This window comes from Gallinula chloropus (genome assembly GCF_964237585.1).
Source record: "Gallinula chloropus genome assembly, chromosome: 15".
NCBI classification, from domain to species: domain Eukaryota; kingdom Metazoa; phylum Chordata; class Aves; order Gruiformes; family Rallidae; genus Gallinula; species Gallinula chloropus.
Window position 1 is genome coordinate 17,126,475 of NC_140100.1, and position 26,191 is coordinate 17,152,665.

Here is a 26,191-nt window from a genome sequence, read left to right on the forward strand (position 1 = left end):
GAGCTGGGAACAGTCATTTATCACGAGCAGGTGGCGACGTGGCGCTGAAGCAGCGGCTTGGAAGTGACCTTTGCTGTGCAAGAGTGTGGATGGGGTGGGACCCCTGCCCGAGGCGGGGGAAACGGTGCAGGAACCCTGTGCCAGCTCAGAGCCCCGGGGCCGTACGACCCCTGCAAGGTGCAGGAATGTGACTCACAAGCTGCTTCTCAGACCAAAAGAGCATTTCTCCCTGTCCCTGCAAAGTTCCCTGTCCCTCCACAGTCCTTTGTCATCACCATGTCCCTCCCCCCCGCCCCGTATCTGTGGGGGGACGGACCAGCATCTACCAGGAATAAACACCCAAACAGCTGACTGTCTACAAACCCCCTACCTGTCAGTCACTGGGCGGGATGGCTGTGGTGTGGGGGTCGTTGCTGAGGCTGTGGACACCTTGAGGTATCGTCCATCCCTCCACACCCGCCTGGTGATGAAGCTGTGGCCGCCAGCCAGATGCTGCAGCGTGGGTTCTGTGCCCGTGGGACACAGCACCGTGTTGCGTGGTGATAACCGTCACCTTCCTCGTGCTCTTTGCAGCCATGAGCCCCAAAGCAGCAAACTCCTGGAGGTGAGGTGGGCTGGTCCAGCCCTGTGGCGATGTCCTGGCTGGCTGGAGTGACTCCATGTCTCCCAGAAGTGAATTCAGCTGTTGCTCTGCATTGGAGAGGTCAGGTCCAGCCCAAATCACCGCCCTGCACAAGGAGGAAGCACTCTGTGGCTGGGCAGAGCTTGGGGTTGTTTCTCTCAGGCACTGGAGAGGGTCAGGCAAGAAAAGGCTTCAGCTGGAGGTGGGCAACAGCTTCTGGGGAGAACAAACCACGGGGCAAGCGGCTCCACAGTTGGGTGGGTCTGTCCCTGTGTCCTGTCATGTCTGGCTGCTGAGTCACAGGATTGTAGGGGTCAGAAGGGACCCCCAGAGCCCATGGGGTCCAACCCCCTGCCAAAGCAGCTCCCCAGCTCATATTGCACAGGGCAGCGTCCAGACAGGGCTGGAATCTCTCCAGAGATGGAGACTCCACACCCCCTGGGCAGCCTGTCCCAGGGCTCCCTCACTCTCACTGGGGAAAAGTTCTTCCCCATGTTGGTGTGGAACTCCCTGTGCTCCAACTTGCAGCCATTGCCCCTTGTCCTGTCCCCACAGACACTGAAAAGGGGCTGCCCATTTCCCCTGCATCCCATCCTTCAGATATTGATAAACATTAATCAGGTCCCCCCTTAGTCTTCTTCTCTCCAGGCTGAACAGCCCCAGCTCACTCAGCCTTTCCTCAGAGGGGAGATGCTCCAGGCCCTTCAGCATCTCCGTAGCCTCCTCTGGACTCTCTTCAGGAGATCCCTGTCTGTTTGATCCCAGGGAGCCCAGAACTGGACACAACACTCCAGGTGGGGCCTGAGCAGGGCAGAGAGCAGCAGCTGGAAGTTGTGCTTTGCTGTCGCTGCTCAGGGCGGGATGTCGGAGCTGAGGGGTGAAGCCAGCGAGTCGGAGCTGTACAGGTGGCTCTAACGTTGCAATGGGGACGTTACTGCAGCTCCCAACAGGTTCTTAAACGCCAAGTTTCAAGGCAAAAACCTGCTGTTAATTTTTATCTCTGTAGTAATTGGCTGGAAGTTGTTCTCGAGCTGGTACCAGTTCCAGCTTCAGTGCTAGAACCCTTCAGCCTTTGGGTACAGCGTCTGCAGCTCTGAACCCACAGCTCTGGGACAGTAGTTCAGCTGAATTCTTTTCTCTCTTATTGAGTGGAGACCTGGATTTCAAGAAGAGGAACTGTGGTGGCTGGACACCACTGATGTACGCCTCCTGCCCTGGCCACCACACCATCGTGCCCCTGCTGCTGGAAGCAGGAGTGAACGTGAACATCCCACACCAGGAGGGCAGACCCTGCTCATGCTGGCCTCCAGCTGTGGCAATGAAAGCCTTGCTTATTTTCTTCCACGGGTGTATATCCCCCAATAAGTAGGTAAAGCCACGCTACATGGTTTAAATCCTCCACCAGTTGCACACCAAGGTGTGCAATTTACATCCTCTTGTAAGTTCAGCTTCCTGACAGGGATTTAAACTCCTGGGATCCCAGTGGGGAAGGGCAGTGGCTGAGTGATCCGGCAGAGAGGGGGCAGTAAAGAACATTCTCTGTTCCCTTGCAGCAAGGTGCAGAGCTGGAGATGAAGGACATCCATGGGTGGACTGCCTTATTTCACTGCACCAGCGCTGGACATCAGCAGATGGTCAAGTTCTTACTGGACAACGGGGCAAATGCCAACTGCAAGTAAGGAGGAGTCTGTTTAATTTCTTGGGATGTGGAAGCAGCAATTTAATTTGTTTCTGGATGTGTTTGAATGCAGACAGTGAGAAGATGCCTGACTGTGTCTCTCCTCCTGTGCCTCAGTAGGCACGGTGCACACCTTAGCTAATACAAGGACAGGTGACTTGCAAACTAAACAGTGAAGTCTGCCTGTGTTGTCACTGTTTGTTTAACTAAGATCAAGAGGAAGTAGATTTACTACTTGTGTAATTATGGGCTAAGCTCTGAAAGCAAGCAGGTGCAGCACCTTCTGAACTCAAGTGTGCTTTGCAAGTCTTTCTGTGGAGATATCTGTGTGTTTGGAGTTCAGCCTGTGTTTCTCTGAAGTGTGCAGCACGTTCCCCTGCCTGGGGACCTGCTGGTACCTTTGTGCATATTGAATTGCCAGAGGTCAACAAGGGGTTCTTGTGGTTCCTGCAGAACTGATTTTGCTATTGAAAAGGCAGATCAGCAACTGGAAGAGAAACCTGTTGCTGTGCAGCCAGCAGAGTAATGCTTGCTGAACCTCTGCTGGGAGCCTTACTGAGGCAGAAAGGAGTGCAGGAGAACAGACAAGGCATGGTGCCATTTGGGATCCTCTGAGGGTAGAAGCTGGAGATGCTCTAATAGGGGATGGTGAAGGCTGCAGCATGTTTCAGCTTTGGTTATGTGTGTGTGTGTTTGTTCTCTCTCTAGGGAGCCTGTGTATGGATATACACCTCTGATGGGCAGCTGCTTCTGGCCATGAGATAATCATTCAGTACCTTCTCAATCATGTAAGTGTCTGGATGGGTCTCTGCAAAGCTGAGAATCTGTGATTCCAGCCCTTGGAGGGGAAGGACCATGAGTCTGACACCAGACCTTATGGTGTTATGTTTGGTCCTTGGTGATAGTCACCTCTGAAACCCCAGACTTCCAGCAGTGTTCTCAAAGTCTCTGCTGTCTGAAGGGTAGGACTCTGATTTTTCCTGTCCAGATGGAACTGGATAATGACTGGAACAGAAAACAGGTAGCACAGAGATCTCCAGCTTGTTTTGCACGCTTGGCCCACCCAGCATCTGCCTCCAGCTTCCAGGAGGCAGCAATGTAAGATGTTCCTCAGAGAAAACAAACCAGCTCCCTGTGGCAATGCAGGAGAGTACCTGGGCTACCTGGCATTCAGGGATTGGAGACACTGGGGCTAACTAGAAAGGCAACAAGGGGTTAGTGGAGTCTGGCCTGCCTACCAAAGGTTAGCCTGTATTTCTGATGAGCTGAAACGGTTCTTCAGCTCCCTGGAAATTTGTATGTGCTGCCCCCTGCTATGTACACTTTAAACATGGTTTGCTTTTGGTTTTTTCTAGGGAGTGAAGGCAGATGTCAGAGACAACACTGGAGCCACAGCACGGACACTGGCCATGAAGTACAGGCATATGAAGATCATGGGGCTGATGGATTTGCACAAAGCCCCAGTCCCTAAGGTCTTCTGCAGGGGTCCAGGTAACAGAGATGGTTTAGCTGCTTCATTTTAAGATAGAACCTGGAGAAAGGTGCTTGGTATTTTGATAGTACGTTCCTCTGTGTATGGAGTAGCACTAGCTGGTCTGTCCTGGAAATTCCAGCGTTTCTGAGGGTGGAAGAGACATGGATCCAGCTTCTTTTGTCTGTTGGCCCTTTTCTAAAAGGTTCCCTAGTTAAACTGTTTTGTCCTTCCTCTTTTAACATTTTATTTTCTGCTGCATTTACAGGACTGACAGCAAATAGAGTAGGTGAGTGAGTTACTGTGCTGCTAACAGGCTTTGTTTGGACTACAGGAAAATATGAAGAGCTGAGTTCCTCAGATGAGTCGTGTTCTGCTCCCCAGAGACAGAGACCTGTTGTAGGGTCCCAGCATCCACGATGGGCCCCAGGCTTTGGCTAAGATAACAGCAGTTGGAATTGGGGGAAAGAAGCAGTCTCACTATGGTGAGCATAGTCAGAAACCTGAAGTCCTTTGACATCTCTCAAATGCTTTGCAGCTGTTGATGTGCCAGCCTTTTGCTTTTTCCTCTTCCCTCCCTCTCTTGACTGGGGCTTTGTGTGTGGCTTGTACAGAAACAAAGAGTGAACAGCATCATGCAAAGCTATCCAAGCTCTGGGTTAAAAGCAAAACCTCTGGAATTCTCTTGTGATGTTGTTGAGCAGAACATTTCTGTGGAGGAAACACTATTCTTGCCTTGATTGCTGTTCCCCTGACTCTTGAGAACAGCCCAGTTTCCCTTTGACATAGCCTCAAAGGCTTGAGGTCCCTCCTCAAGCTGATGACAGAGGAAATGGTCACACAGGCCAAGAAATCACTGACCATGAAAGTGAAGTTGCTGCTTTTAGACCTGTCAGTTTTTTGCTGCTCAAAACACTACTGAAAATGAGATTATAAAGCCCTTGCAGTAAGCCAAGAGAAAGACTGTCCCTGTGGTATGATTTTTGTTTCCTTTGTGTGTCACAGCCTCAGGTATTTCTCAGGCTGACCTGGCTGCCTAGAATAGCCAAGAATATGGACTTCAAAGCATGTTCAAAGGTTGGCTCATTCTCTCCATACAGACACATCCCATCCCACAGGCAGTGGCTGTATTGAAATGGTACTGTCAGCTCCTGAAACAGTACTGGGAGGTCACTGGTGTGTTAATGCAGAGGGGTTGGCTTTGCAGGCTGTGCTTGGCTGGGGATGAGGCACAGCTGGCACCTTCCTCTCCTAAGCAGGTATTTTCCCCCTTTGATAATTTGGGCAAGTTGTAAACCTAGTTGTATTTCACAGAATTGAATTGCAGGGGTTGGAAGGGACCTCCAGAGATCATTGAGTCCAGCCCCCCTGTCAAGGCAGGGTCCTTAGGACAGGCCACACAGGTGACTCTTCCCCAGTGCACCCATCTAAATCCAGCACAGGTGATGTGTGACACGAGGGAGGCTGTAGTGTCTGCATTGCCCAGCTCTTCTCTCTGCTAGAGACTGTCCTGCTGACTCAATCACATCCCTGAGTGCTTGCTCTTCCTGCTGGAGCCTCCCTGGTAACTTGCATCCTAATCTTTCTTGGTTCTGCCTTCCCCTTACACACAGAGCAGGTTTAACGAGCAGGACGTGGAGAGCAGCAGCAGTAGGGGTAGGTCACTGTCTCAGGAAAGGGTCTGGCTTGCTGTGGACATCTGGATGTGGGAGGGACCCCTTGGCTTCACCTGCAGATGGGAGAGCTCAGTGGGGATCACACCAACTTGTCCAAACAATCTGAAGGGAGGGTGTGAAGCAGACTGAGCAGGGCTGTTCCCAGTGGGGTGCAGTGACAGGACACAAACTCAAAGACAGGAGGTTCCCTCTGGGCATAAGGAAATGGGCTTTTTCTTCTTTTAACTGTGAGGGTGACTGCACACTGGGGCAGGGTGTCAGAGCTTGCAGTCCCTGGCATGGGACATGCTCCTGGGCAGCCTGCTGTAGGTGACCCACTTTTCCACCTTGTAATGAAGAGCCTCACAGCAACACACTCTGCCTTCCTGCTCCCTGTGGTGCTAAACCCACCTGGAGAAAGAGGAGTGCCTGGGATCAGATGTGGGGTGTTTCTGCCTGTCATTAGTGCTGTGTTTGAAGCCTGTCTCTGGGTTCTTCCCTTATACCTCCAGCAGGTTGTGCTCATAGTTGTGTAGCAGAACCAACACTGACTGTAGGGAAGTTCAACCTCTAACTTCTGTTTTCATTTTCCTTTCTAGAGGATAATGTTTTCTTCACCAATAACTTGGCAACTGTCAGGAGCAGCAGCAGCAGCAGTGAGTGCCTGACCAAAGCCCTGGGGGTCAGCAGTGAAGGCTCCTTGGAGAGCAATGAGGTGGGGTTTTCACTTTTCCTTTCTCTGCCATCAGCTCAGCCAGGGCTGTCACCCTTCCACAGCCTGCTACATGTCCACCTCCACAGGAGGCTGTAGTATGAGGCAGGCTGAGGAAAGGTGCTATTACAGGACCACACAGACCTATTTCCATAGCTGAAGAATGTGGATTTGCTTGTTTAATCTCTGGCTAGTAGCTGACTGAGCACATTCACTGTAGAACAGTGACTTTGAGGTTCTCTCCACCTTCTCAATGCTTTAAGACTGACTTGTAGCTGGGTGGTGATCGAGAAAGGATGCAACTTGCTAGAGCTGGGTCTGTCCTTGAGCTTGGTGAGACAGCAGGCAGTGTGGTAGGGTTCAGAGAAGCTCAGCAGTGCTGTAGTGGCATTTCTGAGGTGCACGGGTTGGGGAAGAGGTGGGGGGTTACTCAGCAGTTCAAGCCACAGCTCGTGTGGTCTGTGACACAGCTCTGGGGCTGATGTACAGAAGGGTGATAGAGCTGAAGGTGAGCACAGCCCTCTGTCTTGGGGAGGGGTCTGTCTTCAGGTGAGACCTCAGTGTTGGCTCAGGGAGGACTCAGCATTGCCCTTTGCTCTGGCATGTTGCTTCCTAAACTGGGATTGCAAGAGCCTGGTGCTGTTCCCTGGTACCAGGCTGCTGCCTTGGGAGGCACTTGACTCAGCCCTTCCTAAAAAGGGCTGCTTTGGTTGTAGCCTGGGTTTGTGGGCCACTGCCTGGACTTGGAGCTTGAGACTTCCTCGTGGGACTTAGAGCTTGGGACAGCCTTGAAGAGAGGCTGAGGGAGCTGGGCTGGTTCAGCCTGGAGAAGAGAAGGCTGTGGGGGGGACCTCATTGCAGCCTTCCAGTCCCTGAAGGGAGCAGAGGAACAGGAGGGAATCAGCTTGTTAAAGGGCAGAGACTGGCAGGACAAGGGGGATGGAGTGAAGCTGAAGGAGGGAAGGGTGAGATGAGATGTTAGGGGGAAGTTCTTTCCAAAAAGAGTGGTGAGGGGCTGGAAGGGGCTGCCCAGAGAGGGGGTGGGTGCCCCATCCCTGGGGGTGTTCAAGGCCAGGTTGGATGGGGCCCTGGGCAACCTTGTGTAGCTCCAGGCCTGGAGGTTGGTGGCCCTGCCTGTGGCAGGGGGTTGGAATTCTGTGATCCTTGGGGTCCCTCCCAACCCAGACCAGTCTGGGATTCTAGGATTCTATGACTTGGATCCTGCACTTGTTAGCTCTAGTGACCCTGGCATGTTTGTGTGGCCATCCTTCACCTTTGCATTTCATGGGGTTTTTTGTTTCTCTCTCAGGACTCTGACCATGCAAACACTCCTCCAAGTAGGAAACAAGCCAAGAGCTTTAAGATCAAGAACTGCTACAGCAGCAGTGACAGCCAGTGGAGCCACTGCCCAGGGAAAGCTGGGGGAGCTGGTCAGCACCTAATCCTTCCTGAGCCCCCTGCCTATACAGGGCCCCAGATAACTGTGCACAAGGTTGTCTCTGGAGTAATGCAGCTCATGTCCCTGTGTCAACCTTGGGCAGCTTGTTCAAGGTTACCTAAGCTGCTTTCATGGCCTTCTCTGATAAAAGGGAAGCTGTTGCTTTGATTCCAAACATCTGCCCAACCTTAAATGCTTGTGAAACAGCAACTTATTGTAAGAAGAGCTGTCTACTTGGGTGTTGCTGTTGCTCAGAGGGGTATTCCAGACCCTCAGGGGTGAGGGTGTGCTAGAAAACATGACTGTGGAGGGTGCTGGGGTTAGATGTTGGTGTGTCTGCCTTCCCTGCACTTCTTAGAGGCAATGGCTACAGTCATCTTGTGTGACTGCAGAGGACAGATTGCAGCTAGAGCCCACAATGGGGTAACAGCAGCATGAGGAAGCTGATGCTTGTGATGAAGAGGCATGGCAGTGCTTTTCTTTGGGAGGGCATACACAAGTTTGGTTGGTTGTGGTTTTTTGGTTGGGCTGCAGGACCTTGCAACATTCCTTGAGCAGATTGGGTGTCTGAAGGATCTCCAAGTGTTTGAGGAGCAAGATGTTGACCTTCAGCTCTCCCTGACGCTCACGGAGAGTGACCTGAAGGACACAGGCATCACGTGAGTGTCTCACCTGTCCCCTGACAAACCACAGGCACAGCCTGCTCGGGCAGCTTTAGCTGGTGAGGGCTCTTCTCTTGTGCCTGTTTTCCCCACACTTTCAGTCTCCCCTAGTCCTTGGCTGCAGCAGGCTCCTGGTTTTGGGGCTGCCTTGGAGGAAGGCAGACTGCAGAGGTCACGAGGGCCTCAGGACAGGTGGTGCAGTGTCTGTTCCCTGAGGGTTTCTCATTCTCCCCCCAGTCTCTTTGGGCCCAAGAGGAAGATGACTTCTGCCCTTGCAAGTGTGAGTGGGAGGAACTCCTGACCCCCTCTTTTGGTAGTGACATTATGGTGAAGCTGTGCACCTGGTAGTGAACAGACTTCTGCTGATTTGGGAACCTGGGGCTGCTGCATACCTTTGCAAGGGGGGAGGGAGGGGGGATTGTAACTACAGGGCTGGTCTTGGTGTGGAGAGAAGCTGTATTTGGTGCACAAGCCTTATCCAGCTTCCTTTCCTGCTTGCTTGGGTGTGTTTTTGCAGGAAGGCTCTGGCAGCCCAGGCCAATGAAACTGCAGGGTGGTGGAGCAGGCACATGTGAGAGTAACATACAGTCCTCCCATCCTAACACTCTGCTCTGCTCTGCTGTAGAGGTGTGAAGAGGTGGAGGTGATGAAGGGCCAGGTGTGCCAGGAGCAGAAGCTGTGGGCAGTGGCCAGGAGCTGTTGGATGGAGCGGGATGAGACCTGGAATGCTGCCCAGTGCCAGCTCAGAGAGGCACTGAGAGCCCCATCTTCCCCAGCCCCTGCCCCCCTGTACTGTGAGCAGGGGGAAGAAGGGAGCAAAATCCTGACTGAAGCCTGCTGAGAAGGGAGTGGTGGGGGGAAAGTGTTTTAAGATCTGGTTATGTTTGTTTTATATTTTCTCCCCTGTGCAACTAAGGGGAGTAATAGACTGACTGGGGTGGGCATCTGGCCTCCAGCCAGGGTGAAACCACAACAGGGGGACATCCCTCTGTGTGTTCCCTCACCCTCAGAGCACTGAGGCTCTGCTCTAACCAGTCTTTATGTGCCTGGCTGGTTTTCCATTGGAAAACCCATAGTCCCCTTGTCCCCCTGTCCCACTGAAAGGGTGACTGTCCTGCTTATGTTGTTTTTTCCCTGTTGGCTGCAGGGAGACTGATGTTGGGTGACTGTTCCAGCTGGAAGCTGAGTGTGCCTGGGAGAATGAGTATGAGGGCTGTGCTGGCAGGAGCACAGTGCTGCCAAGTGCCACAGCAGCTGCTGGGTACCTGCAAGAAGGTCTCAGCCACCAGAGAACATGCCTGGGAGAACGAGGGCCTCCAGAAGACAACAACAACCACCCAGCAGCTCTTTGAGCCTGACTGTTGTCTGGGCTCCCAGCAGAAGGTTAGGTTAGGTTAGGTTAGGTTAGGAGCACTGAGCCCAAGAAGTTTGTCTGCCTTGTGCTTCCTGCAGCCCATCAGGGGCTGTGTGGTGGTGAGACAGACACAGGTTACCCACAGCCATCCATTGTCCTTTTCCACATCCTGTCCTCTGCAAGGCCCCTGACACCCCCCTTGTGATGCCCTGCAGATTCCTGGCTGCTCAGGAGCTGATCCAGAAGATGTCTGTGAGGTGGTAAGGCAGGCTGGCTTGTTGTGGATGGGTAGAGCACACAGTTTGAGATGTTTGCTTCCCCAAGCAGCCCTGGGCTGTAGCTGGAATGTCTGCCCTTCTGCCCTCCTGGATCTGTGCTTCAGAACCTCTCCCTCCAGCCAGCCCACCCTGGCTCAGGTCAGTCTCACTCCCTTCAGGGGTTGCTTGTGACTGCATTATTCAGACCCCAGGAACTCGTTTTTTTGTGGCAGAGACTCAGTCTGGTTTGTCAGTGCCAAGATCCTGATGCCAACAGTGGTTGTGAGGCAGATGTTCCCCTGGAAGGACATGAGAGGGAAAGAAAAGCTCGAGCCCGAGCCTCCTGTGCCTCTGGCAGGCAGCACGGTGCCAAGGCAGAGCAAGAGCTGGGGGATAGATCTGTCCCATGTAGGAAATGGGTGAAAGAAATTGCAGCCCAGATGCATCTGCAGTGCAAAGCTTTGGTGCTCAGTCACTGCCTGCCTTTAGTGTTTGGAAATAATTCTGCTGAGGCATTCTTGTGCTGGGGCTGTGGGTGTGTTCAAAGAGTGGGCAGAGGCTTCCTCCCCAGCCTGACTGCTCTGTCTTGGAGCAGGGTGAGCAGCCACAGTGCTCTGGTGATGCTAGGTTGATGTAAAATGGTTTCCAGTGACCATTCCTGTGTATCACTGAGGCCTGGGCAGGAGGAAAACACAAATGAACCCAAAGTCTGTGAGCGTTGGCCTTGAGTTTGGAGAAGTTTGTAGAAGAAGCAACTCCCCCAGAGCCCTGGGAGCAGCAGGGCAGCTCAGCAGCAACACCTTCAGCGCTGGGCTGGCTGTGCCAGGGAGTGAGGGGCTGTGAGGAGAGACCACACAGACCTGGGTCTGGCTTGCTGGGTCAGAGAGTGGCAGAAAAGGGGTGGTTTTTTAGGGGGGGTAAGGTTAAATCCACCTGATTTGTAATGCTTGGGGGCCTGGGAGAAGGGGCCTGGGAGGGATGCAGCAAGGAAAACAGCCCCCCAGGACAGGGGCTGCGGGAGCCTGGATGGAAAGGCTGCAGGGTGCTGGAGTAGCCCAGGAGGGGAGGGGGGCTCGTGGAGCTGTGTTTCCCTTCAACACAGACCTTCACCAGCTCTGGCTGAGGGCAGCAGCGAGCCTGGTGCTCCGCCAAGGTGAGCTGTCCCAGGGCACTGGTGTTCACTGTCCCCATCCCCCAATAAAACCTGAACCCCTCTTTCTGCTGCCTGAGTTTCTCTGGGGGGAACTGGGCCGTGGACTCAGGAATAAGCTCCCTGCTTTAGCTCAGGACAGCTGGGGCTGCATCCCGTGCTTTAACGGGGACCACAGCGGTGCCTCTCCAGCACCCTCTCCCGGGGGTGGCCCTGGCCGCAGCCTCCCAGCCCTGCCCGGCCCCTGCCGCAGCTGCCCCCCCAGCAGCGATGGGAGAGGGGAGAGCTCCAGCTGGGCAGGGCCAGGGCTGCGGAGGGGGTGTGAGTAACCCTGGGGTGTGTGAGTAACCCCGGTGTGCGTGCTCCTTCCTCTCGGGGTCGGCTCTGTGCCTGCCCGGGCTGTAAAACGCTGTAGCTGCCTGACACGAGGTGTCTCTGCTGAGGCAGAACTGAGGGCAGGGCTGGGGGAGCAGCACCCTGGGATCTGTGCTGCTGGAGCACGGAGGGCTGGCCTGGCTCTGGTGTGAGATTTGGGAGCTGTGGGTGTGACCAGACCCTGGGCTCCCTTGTCAGAGATGCTCAGGGGCCGCTCTGCAGCAGCTGCTGCAAAACTTTTCAATAGGGCAACACAAACCAATCTGGTCAGAACTCGAGTGCTCAGTGTATTTCAGCACAAAATAAACTCAGGTGGGGTTTGGAGTGGTGGGAGGGGAGCAGAATCACAGCCCCCCCCCCCATCTCACTTGAGGAGAACCCAGCCAGCAGCCCAACTCCTGTCCAGAAGGACCTGCTCCCTGGGGCTGGGTGCCAGCTCTGCTGCTGTGTGAGCTGGGCTGCTTTGGTTCTGATAAATACTATACACATGTTTTATTTTGCCACTTTCCTCCTTGTGTAACCTGTAATGTCAACTGAGGGGTGGGAGCACCGAGCTGCAGCCAGCCAGGGGCTCTGGCACCTGAGCTGCAGGTGCCTTTGGTAGCCCTGGCAGCAGGAGCTCACGTGCCCAGCCCCAGAGCTGCTGCCTCCTCCAGAGCAGACACAAGCAGCCTGCTCTGCTTGCTGAAAAATAAATGTTTATTTACATCTGAGAAGAGAGTTAATGTGTAAAATGGTCTCACAGGGGGTTACATCCATCCCAGAAAGCTCCTGCCTGGCTCCAGCCTTGACCCCCACCTCCAGCTGAGCCTTTCTAGGCTCGAGCTGACCCTCCTTGTGCTGCTGCTGCTGCCCAGGGCTCTCCCCCAGCCTGGAGGCAAAGGGGGCTGGGGATGGAGAACCAGCCCCCTCCACTCACACCTAATGGAGAGTAAAACCTGCTCTCTCCCTCCCTGAGCAGCCTGTTCTGCCAGGTAAAGCAGGTGCAGAGGTGGCAGCACATCCATCCCGGGAGCAAAGGTGGGAGCAAGGGGACTGGGGGGCTGGTGGTGGCAGCTGCTGCTCTTGGTTCTTTCCAGGGAGCACCAGGCTGGGAGCAGTGAGCCAGGTGCTCAGAGCCTGAACTGCCCAGCCTCACGCTCTCTGCTTGTGAAGCCCAAGGTGTGGTGATGTTCCTGGGCTTCCCAGAGGTCCCCAGGCTGCCTGGCCAGAGTGGGCAGCTGGTGCCCTGGTACCACACCAGAAAGGAAACGCTGTGAGCTCCAGAAACCCCCATCCTCCTGTGGACACCGGGCTTCCTGAGCTGAGGGTGCTTCCCACCCAGGATTTCATGGCTCTCTGGGCTGTGGCGAGGGAGATGCTGGGCCTGGGATGTGTGAGGTGGAGCTCAGCTCCCAGCTCGGCTCTGGGCTGGCTGCTGCTCTCCATCCTTCACTCTCCCTCGTGATTCTCCCTGGCCACCCAAGGAGAAGCGCTGCTGCCCTTGACACGCAGGGGAAGTACAGGAGTCAGAGTGCTGGAGTGTGTCTGTGTGTGTGTCTGTCTGTGTGTCTGTCTGTGCTGCCTTGGCTCTGCTCCCCGGGACCCGGGCTGGGGGGCATCTGCTGCGGGAGGAGCTCGGAGAGGGGAGCCGGGGGTGTGTGCGGCTGGAAAGCAGCGAGGAGGGAGGCGGGAAGCCCCGTTCTGTGTGGTGATGAGGGAGCTGAGGAGGCGCAGAAGCGGCACCTCGCGTTGCAGGACGGGGCCGGGAGGGATGTCTCAGCCCTCGGGGCGTTGCTGAGAAGGTCCTTGCTGAGGAGAGAGGAGCGTGAAGGCAAAGCCCTGGATGGGAGCGGTGCTGGCACGGCCCAGGGCGCAGCAGGACGTGCCTGTTTGTCTGGGCAGCGGATCCGGGCTGAGCAGCGTCCCCCCTTCCCCGCTCCTCTGGTGATGGGGACACCCAGACCCCCTCCCCAGCCCCGGCGCCCCCTCCTGCAGATGCCGGGGTCGGTGCGGATGAGGTTCCCGTGAGCTGGCGGATGCGCAGAGGTAGCTGAGGGCGTGCGGGCAGCAGCACAAGCAGCAGCAGCTCCCCCAGGCTCTTCCCAGGGGGTGGTGGCTGGTACCAACCCGGGGTGCCGCCTCCCCCTCGGACCACAGCGCAGGGGCGCGGGTGTCCCTCAGACCCCCCCAGCAGTTCCAGTGCTCTCAGGTGGGGCAGAGCCGAGATCCGGGTGCCAGCACAGCCATTCTGTGTGGCTGCTGCCCCAGCACGGCTGCCCCAGGCCCCTGCCGTGGCCGGCAGCCCCTCTCCTCCGGCGCTGCGGGGCTGCTCACGGCATCACTGGGCGCAGCAGAGCACCGGGTGGTCGAGCTTCCAGAGCTGCCACTTCTTCTTCATCTCTGACTTCACCTGTGGTGTTGAGGGAGAGAGTGGGGGCTCTTCCCTGGCCATGTGTCGTCCCCCCCCCCCCCCCCCCCCACCTCACAGACCCTGCAAGGTGAGGGGGAGGATGGCAAAGCCACAGGCTGAGGCTGGGCCAAGCCCAGCACCGGGCAGGAGCTGCTGTGTACATACCTCCTTATTGGCAAAGCAGTACAGCACGGCCACCAGGAAGCCCTGGTGGGAGGGAGAGCAGGGAATGAGGCCCCCACCACCACCACCACCCCCTCTCCAGGGCTGGGATGGGCTGGGACTCCCCATGCCATTTCTGGGTGCTCTTGGAGCCAAGGTCCCCACACCAGCACTGCCTCAGGGGCACCAGAGCCCCCTCACACAGCCAAGTGGGCTGGGGGAGCTGCAGGTGGGGCATGGTGGGGACAGCGAGCTGGAGCAGGGACACCCCCCCCCCCCCCCCCCCCCCCCAGTCCCTGCTCCATGCTGTGCTTAGGGACACATCAGGCTCCCACCTCACCTGGAAGGAGTTGAGGAAGAGGGTGAAGAAGACCTTGACGTAGCGCAGGATGCCCGTGGTCTGCTCGTCGGTGGCGAAGATGAAGACGACCTCGTGGATCCCAAAGAGGGGGATGAGGGTGAGCGTGGCTTTGGCCAGCCTGAAAGAGGGTAAGGGGACCCTCTGGCAGTGAGTACTGAAGGGCTGGGGCCCAGGGCCCCCCGTGACACGCTCTTCATTCATCTGGGGGTGGCGGTTTAATGATGGGGAGGGGGATGGGGAGGACCCAGGACCAGCAACCCCTCCCTTCCTCCCAGCTCACCGCAGCTTGTAGTCAGCGTAGCCCTTCTGGTTGGCACGGAGCTTGGCCAGGATCACCTTGAGGATCCGCATGAAGATCAGCAGGTTGATCTGGGAGGGGGGAGACAGTGCAGGGGCACGCACAGCCTGGCACCCTCACCCCAGCCATGATACACATCCCTGGGGGCCATGGGCACTGGAAGCCCCTGTGTGGCCCCAGCAGTGCTGAGTCCCCAGAGCTGCCACAGTCCCCAAATCCCAGCTAGGAAACGGCAGGGTCCCCCCCCACCAGTGCCCACTCAGCACCCCCCCTCCCCTGCACAGACCTCAGGGGCCTGGGCACTGGTGAGCTGGGGCAACCCCCCCATGTGCATTTAGCATCATGCCTTGGAAGCCACCCCCCTTCCTCCTGGGTTCTGCAGGGAGCTGCCCTGGGAGTCGCTGCCTCCACCCCAGTGCTGGGACCCAGGGGCTGGGCTGCCATTGTCCAAAAAGGTGTGGGGCTGGTGGGTGCCCCCCTACCAGGGAGGCGAGCAGGATGGGGATGCGGATGATCCACCAGTAAGCCATGTTCTCATTCAGCGCCCAGCACCTGCCCAGGGAGACACAAAGAACAGCCCCATCATGCCATGCCAGGGGGTGCAGGATGAAGTCAACCCCCCCCAAGGGGGTCAGAGACCCACCATCCCGCTCCCTGTTTGAGACTGAACCCCAGCCTGGGGTTGAGCATCCTGGTGGGACCCCCCACCCCTCCCCACTCACTCCGCATTCTCCTTCAGGTACTTGGCAGCCACCCAGGGCACCACGAACACCACGGGGGTCCCTGCAAGTCACACAGCAAACCCTGTAAAACCAAGCACCTGCCTGAGCTGAGCAACCAGCCCCGGGGAGGGGGGGGACACCGTGGGGATGCCGCAGCAGAGCCCCCATCCCGCACCCTCCTGGGGCCCCCCTCAGCGTTCGCCAACACCAGGTGCTGTCCCCAGCCCCCCGCGACGCCCGGGTGGCCCCTACCCCAGCCCAGGTAGAGGTAGAGCCTGTAGTAGTTCTTCTCGGAGAAGACAGCCCCGATCAGCAGCTTGTAGAGGTAGACAGCTTCCACCAGGAACCAGTAGTGGTTGGCCAGGATGCAGTACTGCATCAGGACCTGCGCCGCCCGGCAGCCCAGCGCCGCCTGCGAGAGGAGACCTGCCATGGGGCCGGGGGCACGGGCACCCCCAGAGCTCACCCCAGGGCAGCCCGGGCACCCTGCGAGCTTGTCCACTGAGTGCGTGGGCAGCACAGCACCCCAGGAGATTGCCCACTGGTGTCGACACCCCAAGACCTCACCCACTGGGTGCTTGGGGCTGCTTGGGCACCAGCACCTGGCTGCACACCGCTGCCTGGGGTGAGGGTCTGCACCCCCATTCCAGGCCAGCATCGAGCAGCCCCCCCCTGCCCCAGCACAGCACTCACCTCGTGGCTCAGCAGAGCCTCCCAGTCGGCCACCTGCACCACCTCCATGCCCCAGTGCCTCTCCAGCAGCGCGTCCTTCACCATCACCGAGGTCGCCCGCAGCCCGAAGGAGGCGAAGAGGTTGGCGTGGATGTAATTCCTGGTGCAGCGGAGCTTCCTGCCGAGAGCCAGGGTGAGGGGGTGGGGGGCACCCATCGGCTCAGCCATTGCCAGCTGGCAAGGCCAAGGGACAGGACCCCATCCCCTGGCTCTCCTACCTGAAGACGGTGAGGACAAGCAGGGCAGAGACTAGGGTGAGGAGCGACAGTGAGTACCCCACGGTGTAGAGCACCTTGAAGCTCACCATCAGCCGGTGGGTGCCCTCCTGCAGACGAGCAGGGTGCTGGTGAGCCGGGGTGAGCTGGGCTGGGGGGCTCCTGCCTGTCCTGCCAGCGCCGGGGGGCCGGGGCGTCCCACCTCCTCGGCGCTGGACTCCATCTCCTCCTCGCACTGCGAGTAGTCCCGCCAGGGCTGGCTGCCGTTCACCGTCACCCACTGCCCGTCCGCGCCGCACCGGCGGCTCACCAGCCCGTGTTTCACTGCGGGTATGAAGCACCAGCGTGTTCCCCTCAGGCTCCCACAAACCCCTCTCCTGTAGTGATGGGTCAGGCTCTGCTCAGCCCCAAAGACCCTCTTCCAGGGCGGGAGCTGGCTCTGCTCCATGTCCCACATGTCCCCTCAGCCTTAGGTCTGCTCAGAGGTCCCTCTCCCCCTGGCAGTGGGCAGGAGGGGAAACCCTGAGAGTCCCTGCATCCCCCACCCCGCATGGCTGAGCCCTGGCTTCCAGCTCTGGAAGGGGGCAGAGGGTCACCATCACCTTTGTCAAACCAGGGCAGGTAGAAGGGGCAGGAGATGTTGACGGTGGTGCCGGGGGTCCCATCAGGCCAGCAGGCATACATGTCAAACGTCCGGTTGCAGAAGAGCCCTTCCAGCGACAGCGAGGTGAGGGAAAGCCAGGGTCAGGCGCTGGAGGCACAGCCACGTGCAGCCCTGCCATCCCAGCCCACTGCCAGCACCCTCAGCAGGGCCAACATCACCCTTGGCAAGGCTGACATCACCCTCACTGGGGCCGTGGTGCCACAGACCCCAGGGCATCCCATCTGAGACGCAGGGACACTTGCCAGGCCCCTGGGCTCATCCCTCTGTAGGTGACGGGTGTAAATGATGCCAGAGGAGGGATAAAACCCATCCCCAGCCTGCGCCTGGCTCCATGTGCCCCACGTCTGACCCCCAGCTGGGGCACAGTGTGTACCTGCCGGGTAGGGTTCGCTCGCCATCCTCCTCAAGCACTCGTCACGGTACCGCATCCACTCCTCAAAGGTCTTCTCCAGGACCTTGGCCCCACCGTTCTGCAAGCCCAGAGCTGGGTCAGAGCAGCAGCCAGGGGCTCCCCAAGCCGGCTGCCTGCATCCCCCGCCCCCCTCCACCCCCTCACCCAAAACTGCTGCTGCGGCCTCGAGAAGGGCAGAACGTGCGGCGCAGCCGGGACCCAGCCCGTTCACAACCAGCCAAAGCCCGGAGGTGCCGGCCCAGCCCGTCGCTTACCGGCACCGAGGAGAACAGGCACATCCAGGCAAAGTGGACGAGGCTCCGCCGGTACCCAGCCCCGGGCACGTCCCTCATGGCTGCCCCTCGCCAGCCCGCAGCCGGTGCTCCCGGTGCCGGGGTGCGGCTTGGGCTGAGATGATGCTCCCCCTGATCCTGGGGTGAGAGGCGGAGGTCTGAGGCCAGCAGGGCTCTGCGGGGGAGGAGACGCACTCCCTGGGGCAGCAGAGGAGAAGCAGGGTGCGAGTGCCGGCCGCAGGCACGTCCCGGGCTGCTCCAGCCCTGGGTCACTTCCCTGCCGGGGCCAAAACCTGGGGGAGCATCATCAGGTGGGTGTCGCTGGATCACATCTCTTGGCCGAGCCGTGTCAGCTTCACAGCCCCGCAGCCAGTCCCTGGGCAGCCGGCAAGCGAAGGGCCCGCGGCGCCCAAGTCGGAGGGAAGCAGAAGCCACCCCGGTGACCACCGTGACAGCCCCCGCGCCACCGCCGCTCGCCCCGGCAGGCAGCCCGCACCCACCCGCGGGTGGGCTCTTGCCACCGAGCCCGCGAAGGAGCCAGGGCTGCGGGGACCACCCCAAGGGAAGGCAAGGAGACTCTCGGGGGGGCTCCCCTGGAACCCACCGTGCCTCCCCCACCCTGCCAGCCAGGATGGGACCCCCACAACCGGCTGCACCCTGTCACCTCCCGGCCACGCTTCTGCTCCCGGAGACTCCGCAGTCCCCAGCCCAGCCCAGCCGGGGGGCTCCGGAGGGACCAGCAGCCCGCACCCCCCACCCCCCCTTCCCCGGGGCTTCCCGGCTCCGAGTCGGACGGTCCCAGCCCGGGACCCCCCTCGCAGCACGGACACCCCCCGCTGCCTTCCTCTCCTGGGGCTTCCCGGCCGGTCCCGCTCCGTGCGCCGCCGCCCTCCGCCCGCTTCTTACCCTGCGCTCCGCAGCCCCGATCTCACGGGCAGCCCCGGCTGTACCGGCAGCCCCGGCTCCGCGACGTGAGCGCGGCGGCGAGCGAGCGGCGTCTGCGGCGCGGCCGCCCCCCGCCAGCGCCGTGCCCCGACGGGGGGGGGGGGGCGTGGGGGGCGGCACCGCCTCCCGGGGCTCGGGCCGCCCCGACGGGCCCGGGGAGGGGGAGGCCGGGGGGGGCGTCCCGGGCGCCGCAGTTCCCGCCCCCCGCGGAGCCCCCGGTTGCACGGCGGGGGATGGGGACCAGGCTCCGGGTCCAGCCCTGCCCGGGGTCTCTGGTTGCATCCCATGGGGCTGGGATGGGGGGGCAGCCCTCAAACTGTGAGCCACTCCCCAGCCCCAGGGAGAGTCATGGGGTCCTTCACCTCCCAGGTTTGGCATCCTCGTAGCTGCCCCCTGGGCTGGGTGCTGGGGGGTGCGAGCACCCTGGCAGCTCCTCGCCGTGCAGAGCCCTCATGGGTGGGGTGGGCTGCTGGGGGCCACCCTGACCGGGGACAAGGAGCGGGTGGCCCTGGGGATAAAGCTGGATCCAGCACAGGGACAGAGCCCGTGACACAGGTCCCATCGCCTGGTCCCGACAGCAGGAAAACAGCAAGGGCAGGGACAAGCCGTGGGACAAACTGAGGGACGTGCCCACCCCCCAGCTGCCCCACATCCTCGCTGCGGGGCCAGGCAGGGCTCAGCTCACAGCCAGCCTGGGGAAAGGCAGGTGAAGGGGGTTTTCCCATCAGCAGAGCAGGTGGAGGAGATTTAAAAGGCAGCAGGTCCCTCTAAGGGCCAGCTGGGGAGCCCTCTAAACCTCCCTCCTAGCCTGACTGTGTCCCTCCCTGGAGCTGGGAGGCTGGTGCTGCCCTTGCCCTGCAGCAGGATGTTCTGTTTCTGCCCCGGAGCTGGCTGGATGCAGCAGAAAATCCATCAGGTTTTGCAGGTGGGATGTTGCCCCTGAAACTGTTCCCTGGGGCTGGGAGCAGACAGAGCTGTTCTGATGGACCAGGAGCTGCATCTGTTGCATTAGCAAAGTGAGTGGTGCCTGGTTATTCCAGCCTGGAGCAGAGCAGCCTGTGGGGATGGTTTGGTGTTTTGGGGGAAGTTGAGCCCTGGGGAGGGTCCTGCTCAGTGTGAGCTGACACTGGGCTCTTCCTGGGGCCTCTCTGCCCTGTGGCTTTGCTGGTGAGCTGGTGATAACACTTCTGTGAGGCTGCTCAGTGCCTGCAGATGGAAAGAATGAGCTTGAGATGGAAAGAGAGGAGCCTGGGTGGGTTTTGGCTGGATGTCCTTGCTCTGAGGGTCCCTGCTGCTGGCAGGTCCCTGGGTGAGTGGCAGGTCTGTCTGCGGGGTCCCAAAGCCCCGTTGGGGAAGGGGAGGTGAGCAGGGGGATGGTGTTTGATGTTGAGTTGGTCCCTTGGACCCCTCTGAGCATCCCAGCGGTGTGACAGCTGGGCACAGAGAGGGGCTCCTTCCAGCCCTGCTTGGGAAGCTGAGCTGGAGAGCAGCCCTGAGCCTGCAAGGGCTCTCCTGGGCACACCACAGAGGTGTTGGTGGGTGCTTGCACCCCATCCAGGCGCCTGTGTGGTCACAGTTCATACTGGGGAGCAGGGTTTGTACTGGGGAGCAGATGCTGGGGTGACAGGCTGCATCTCCCCTGCAAACCCAGCACTGGGCTCAGCACCAGGACTGCAGAGGGTCCCCAGGGCTGGGGGGTGTGCAGAGGGTGGGCACTGGGTAGCTGCCCAGTGGGTGCAGGCAGGGAACAGGCTCCTCTGGTGTCTCCAAGGGGACTGGGAGGACAAACCAGTTCTCTGGCAGGATCTGAGCAGCTCTGTAACCCACGAGTGCCAGACCCCTCTGGTGTCCTCCCTGGGGGTGCAGAAGGTGTGAGCAATGAACTCTCAGGCTGTGCAGACCCTTGTGTCCCCCTCTTTCAGGGCCACCTGCCCCTGAGCTGCTGTGTTCCCTGGGGCTGTGCTGTGTGTACCCAGGCAGAAGGCAACCTCCTCCCACCAAAACTCACCAGGAGCTGGGAGAGCAGCAATGGGGGTGAGAAATCCATCTGGAAGGGAGGAGGCCTGTGGGGACAGGGGTGGGTGCTGGGAGGGTGACTGTTGGTGAGGGCTGGTTGAAGGATGGGTGTCATGGGAAAGGTCTGGCTGGACCAGCCTCAGTGTAAGCTGGGGAAACAGAGGGAGCAATGCCAAGGACATCAGGACAGAACAACACCGTTGGAGGTGGAGATGATGGGACTGTAGAATAATCCTGGCTAGGAGGGGTCTCAGGAGGTCTCTAGTCCAGCTCTGGTCACAGCAGGGTCAGCTCTGAGGTCAGAGGTGATGCAGGGCTTTACCTGGTTTGGTCTTGACAACCCCCAAGGCTGGAGATGGAAGATGGACCGTGACCCCCAAAGCCTCCACACAGCAGGTAACCCAAAAGAGAAGGTTTCCTGCAGGGTTTCTCTGCACCAGCATCACCAAGCACAGGTGAGGGACACAGCCCAGGAAGCCTGTAAGCCCCAAAGGGTGATGAGGAACAAGCCTGTGTGCTGGCAGGCAGCGTTAGCTCAGAGATGCTCTTCCCCCCAGCTGGAAGAAGATGTAACCAGCACTGCCCTGGAGAATGGGTGGCATCACCTGGTTCTGAGCAGCAGAGAGGATGGGGATAAGGAGGAGCCACGTGGCCTTGGAGACCTTGCCCCTGCCATGCTGCTGAGGTGGCTTTGCTGGGGGTGTTGCTGTTCTCCTCAGCAGATAATTACATCTTTCTCAGGGTGATGGACACTCTCCATGTGAGGGTGTAACTCCCAAATCTTCGCTGGAAGACTCAGAATCTGCTGCAGCACCTGTAGAAATGAAGCAGGACAAGGACACAAGCCCCTCCTGATCCCTCCCCTGGCTGGGGTTGCCCCTTGCAGACGATGGGGCCCCAACTTTGGTGGGAGTTGCTGTGATTTTCCCCACCACTGTTACTGTCACCAGCCGAGTGTGAATGCAGACTGAGCTCCAGCTGGTTCCCCCTGCTCACCCTGCCCCAGATAGCTGCTGCCTTCCTGCCACTCTGCAGCCCAGCTCCTCTTCCCCCAGCTGCTTGTCACACCAGGTAAAGAGCTGATCCTCCTCTTCCTCCTCTGCCTCTTGTCCTGCCTGGCTTGTCCCCCTGGGCAGGCAGCAGCATCGCTCCCTGGGCAGGACACAGATCCTGCCTTTGCCCCTCTCTAGGTGCTGGTGTTGCCACTCAATGAGGGGGAAAGTGGGGAAGCAAAGATCTTGGCTGTGGTGAGCTGGCTTCATCCTGCCAATGGCTGTGGAGCAAGGAGGATGCTCAGCAGGTCAGAAAACTCCTGAAGGGATTAGGGCTCTTGTCTCAGAGGGGTAAATTGTGTGAGGGGCTCCTCTGCTGCTCCCATGTGTCACCTTGCTGTGGGGACAGGACCCCCAAGGTTGCATCCTGCCTCACACTGCCAGTCCTGGGACACCTATGGGAGATCCATCCCTGGTACCCTCCGGCTCTGCCGTGCTGCCCCACAGACCTTCCTGAGTCTCTGCACAAACCCATCCAGCACCAGGGCTGGGCTCATTCTGCAGTGATGCTGAGTACATGGGGCAGCACACAGCTGCAATTCCCTGGACAGGGACCACAAAACTCCTGGCATCATCACCCAGCACCGTCCCTGCCGAGGCTGCAGGGCTCTGTGGGGTCAGCAGGGACCGTGCTGGGGTGGAGGGTCCATCTGGAGGGGATTTGCTTGTCGGTCCTTTGAACGGGAACGTGAGGAACAAGCTGTTCCTGTCCATATTGATGCATCTCAGGCAGGGTCTCCATAGCGACTGCAGCGCTTGTAGCTCAGCTGGGGCTGCATCCTGACCCGTTGGGTGCTGTGGAACCAGTCGTAGGGATGGGGAGGGTGGCTGGGACAGCATCCAGGTCCAGGTATCACTGGGATGGATGTGGTGCTGGAGCCTGGTGCTCCATCCTCCAGGGCTGAGCTACACAGCCTCAGAACAGCCGTGTTCATCCTGTCCTTGTCCTCCCCATCCCTGCCCAGGGACAACCCCCCACTGCTGCCCTGCATTTAGGGGAGATACATGGGCATTTCCCATTGGGGGTTTTGCATCCACATCCTCCTCTCAGCCATGACCCCAGCAGACCCTCTGCACACTGCAGTGATTTTAGCATCTCAATCCCTGCTCAGCCAGGCCCCAGCAGCTCTGTGAGGGACACAGCTGCTTGAAACACCTGCCTGATTTCCTCATATTACAGCTCAGACCCTGTGAGACCACCCCAAACCCGCTCTCCCACAGCTCTGGACCCGCTGTGGTGGGTTTGGGGATGCTGGCTGTGCTGCATGGCTGTCACCAAGGAGACACAGTGGGTAAAGGTTGATGTGAAGGGCAGGACTGGCTGTTGGAGGTGGGAGAATTGCCCCTGCTCAGTCTCATGCACTGAAGGTGTCGGTGCCTCTTGGGCAAGCTGTGAGCTGCAGGGGGCTTTGGGAAGAGGAGAGCATCCTCCCTCCAGCATCCTCCCTCCAGCAGTGCCACGACAGGCTGGATGCCACACCAGCCAGCCACGCAGGGCGAGTCCCTTTCCCCACAGGCTGGTAGCAGGTTACACACCCTGAGGGTGGGTTTATCTCACCAGTATTGCCAGGAGGAACTCCTGCATGGGTGTTATCGTGGACTTTGCTAACCACGCTGCCTTGCTTCCCACACACCAGTGATGCACAGAACAAATGCTCATCAGCAGGTCCTGACCAGCAGTTATTGGGGGAACTGCTGAGAAACGCCTGCCAGACCCTTGCCTGGTAGAGGAATGAGCACAAATTCCCAGGGGCCCATGTGAGGGGGATGCTACTCACCACAATGGGTCCCTTCTGCACCCCTTGCTGCTGGGTTTTGGGGGCACCAAAGGCAGCTTCTTGCCGTTGTACATACTACAATGCAGTTGTGAGCATCAGCAGATGGTGCTGGTAAAGGCAGCTGCTCTGTGCTGAGAGGGGATCTTATGAATGTTTATAAATCTCTCAAGTGTGGGGGACAGGGGAAATGGGCAGCCCCTTCTCAGTGTCTGTGGGGACAGGACAAGGGGCAATGGCTGCAAGTTGGAGCACAGGGAGTTCCACAGCAACATGGGGAAGAACTTTTCCCCAGTGAGGGTGAGGGAGCCCTGGGACAGGCTGCCCAGGGGGTGTGGAGTCTCCATCTCTGGAGAGATTCCAGCCCCGTCTGGACGCCGCCCTGTGCAATATGAGCTGGGGAGCTGCTTTGGCAGGGGGTTGGAGCCCGTGGACTCTGGGGGTCCCTTCTGACCCCTACAATCCTGTGACTCAGCAGCCAGACATGACAGGACACAGGGACAGACCCACACGACCGTGGAGCCGCTTCCCCATGGTTTGTTCTCCCCAGAAGCTGTTGCCCACCTCCAGCTGAAGCCTTTTCTTGCCTGACCCTCTCCAGTGCCCGAGAGAAACAACCCCAAGCTCTGCCCAGCCACAGAGCGCTTCCTCCTTGTGCAGGGCAGTGATTTGGGCCGGACCTGACCTCTCCAATGCAGAGCAACAGCTGAATTCACTTCTGGGAGACATGGAGTCACTCCAGCCAGCCAGGACATCGCCACAGGGCTGGACCAGCCCACCTCACCTCCAGGAGTTTGCTGCTTTGGGGCTCATGGCTGCAAAGAGCACGAGGAAGGTGACGGTTATCACCACGCAACACGGTGCTGTGTCCCACGGGCACAGAACCCACGCTGCAGCATCTGGCTGGCGGCCACAGCTTCATCACCAGGCGGGTGTGGAGGGATGGACGATACCTCAAGGTGTCCACAGCCTCAGGAACGACCCCCACACCACAGCCATCCCACCCAGTGATGGACAGGTAGGGGGTTTGTAGACAGTCAGCTGTTTGGGTGTTTATTCCTGGTAGATGCTGGTCTGTCCCCCCACAGATACGGAGGTGGATGAGGGGGGACACGGTGATGACAAAGGGCTGTGGAGGGACAGGGAACTTTGGAGGGACAGGGAGAAATGCTCTTTTGGGCTGAGAAGCAGCTTGTGAGTCACATTCCTGCACCTTGCAGGGGTCGTACGGCCCCGGGGCTCTGAGCTGGCACAGGGTTCCCGCACCGTTTCCCCCGCCTCGGGCAGGGATCCCACCCCATCCACACTCTTGCACAGCAAAGGTCACTTCCAAGCCGCTGCTTCAGCGCCACGTCGCCACCTGCTCGTGATAAATGACTGTTCCCAGCTCATAGAGGCACTATTGGCTTTGGCACTTCCTCAGAGAAACCCTCAGCAGACTCCGAGTCCTTCTGGAGAGCCCCCGGGCACGCAGGGGGCCAGCTCTGTATTCAAAGCTGACCAAGTCCCTCCAGTTCCCCGTGTGTCCCTCCCCTGATTCCAGCAGGAAGGCTGACATGATAACATCAAGAACTTCTCTGAAAATCATCTATATTCACATCCTGCCCCAGAGCTGGACTCTCTGTACCCGTCCTCTGCCGAAGGGCACAGCCTGCCCTCCTCCCTGTGGAAAGCCTTGGCAGGCAGCGCAGCAGCCGGGGTGGCTGGATCCCCAGCACTGGGAATTCAAGGAGGGGAGAAGAAGCTGCATCTTTTATTTACCTTCCTGCCTATTAGGACCCTGCTTGCAACTTCTTAGCTCTGCTTATTTAAGTGGAATCGTGCCTGATCTGTCCCTTGCCTGTCCTCTCTTTCCAGGCAGACGGGTGGTGTAGCCACATCCAGCATCTCCTTTCCACACCACCTTCCTGCGTGGTGTGATGGGTGAGGGATGGAGCTGTGCTTGGCTCTGCACCCAGCTGCATTTACAGCCCTGGGGGTAGGCAGGCAGATGACCTTCCAAAGGTGAAACAGCCCTGAAGGTGACTTGGGCTTTGCCCCTGGAGCTGTGAGCCAGCATTTGCTGGGGTTGCTGAGGCTTTTTCCCACCAGCTGAACCCCGCTCTGCCCCTGGTGGGGTTCAGAGCAGGACTGGCCCCTCTGCCCACAGCTCCTGTCTCACACTCCTGCCTGCATTTTAAGGCCAGGCATGAGCTGAGACATCCCTGCACCCCACCACTTGTCCTCCCCATGCAAGTGACGGCTGGAGGAGAGTAGTTGGGGCAGTGATGCCAAAGCCACATCAATGGCTGGACCCAAGGATCTCTGGAGGTCCCTTCCAACCCCTATGATCCTGTGAGCTGACCCCTGAAAGCCCCTCCCTCCATCATGCCTGGATTTGCTGGGGCTCTGTGGTCTGCCAAATGACAGGCTTGCCATCGCCACGCTGCTCTTGGGAGGCTTTGTGACCAAACTGCAGAGAGGTCCAGCAGCCTGAAACATCAGGAACAATTTGGCTCCAGGTCAGTTCTCCCTGAGTCTTCTTCCTGTCTTCAAAGATGCCTGTGGGCACCTCTGAAGCCCTCCAAGGACCCTCTGTGGGTTTAACCTCTGAAGCCCTCCTTGTGAGCAGGGAGGACAGGCAGGCATGCAGTGTGGGCTGCCCCTGCCCCAGCAGCAGCTTTGCCATCCCATTGTGCACAAATGAGACAAACTGGGGGCTTATGAAGCTGCCATGTCTTGCAATATGTCTGGGTCCTTCCCAGCCTTCCAGCCTCTGGTCTTCGCTGCCTCAGGGTGCAGCATGAGGGAAGGAGATGC

The 26,191-nt window shown here is 58.8% G+C and overlaps 1 protein-coding gene and 1 pseudogene across 2 annotated transcripts; one reads left to right on the forward strand and one right to left on the reverse strand.

Moving 5' to 3' along the window:
• Positions 1-1,483: 1,483 nt before the first annotated feature.
• Positions 1,484-9,856, forward strand: LOC311197477 (ankyrin repeat and SAM domain-containing protein 3-like; annotated as a pseudogene). The gene is made up of 14 exons: positions 1,484-1,527; positions 1,772-1,969; positions 2,176-2,297; positions 3,009-3,088; positions 3,656-3,791; positions 4,106-4,317; positions 5,385-5,427; positions 6,026-6,141; positions 7,448-7,615; positions 8,111-8,235; positions 8,476-8,518; positions 8,864-8,916; positions 9,414-9,626; positions 9,808-9,856. The product of its transcript is annotated as an ankyrin repeat and SAM domain-containing protein 3-like (transcript).
• Positions 9,857-13,694: 3,838 nt separating this feature from the next.
• On the reverse strand, positions 13,695-17,664 carry LOC311197382 (glucagon receptor-like; the record flags this gene model as incomplete). Its single annotated transcript, XM_084271135.1, has 13 exons — positions 13,695-13,766; positions 13,932-13,973; positions 14,269-14,407; positions 14,570-14,658; positions 15,070-15,139; positions 15,310-15,370; positions 15,562-15,721; positions 16,003-16,159; positions 16,260-16,366; positions 16,459-16,580; positions 16,859-16,966; positions 17,294-17,390; positions 17,587-17,664. The coding sequence occupies 13 exons, from the start codon at positions 17,662-17,664 to the stop codon at positions 13,695-13,697; spliced, it is 1,302 nt and encodes a 433-aa protein (XP_084127261.1).
• Positions 17,665-26,191: the final 8,527 nt, after the last annotated feature.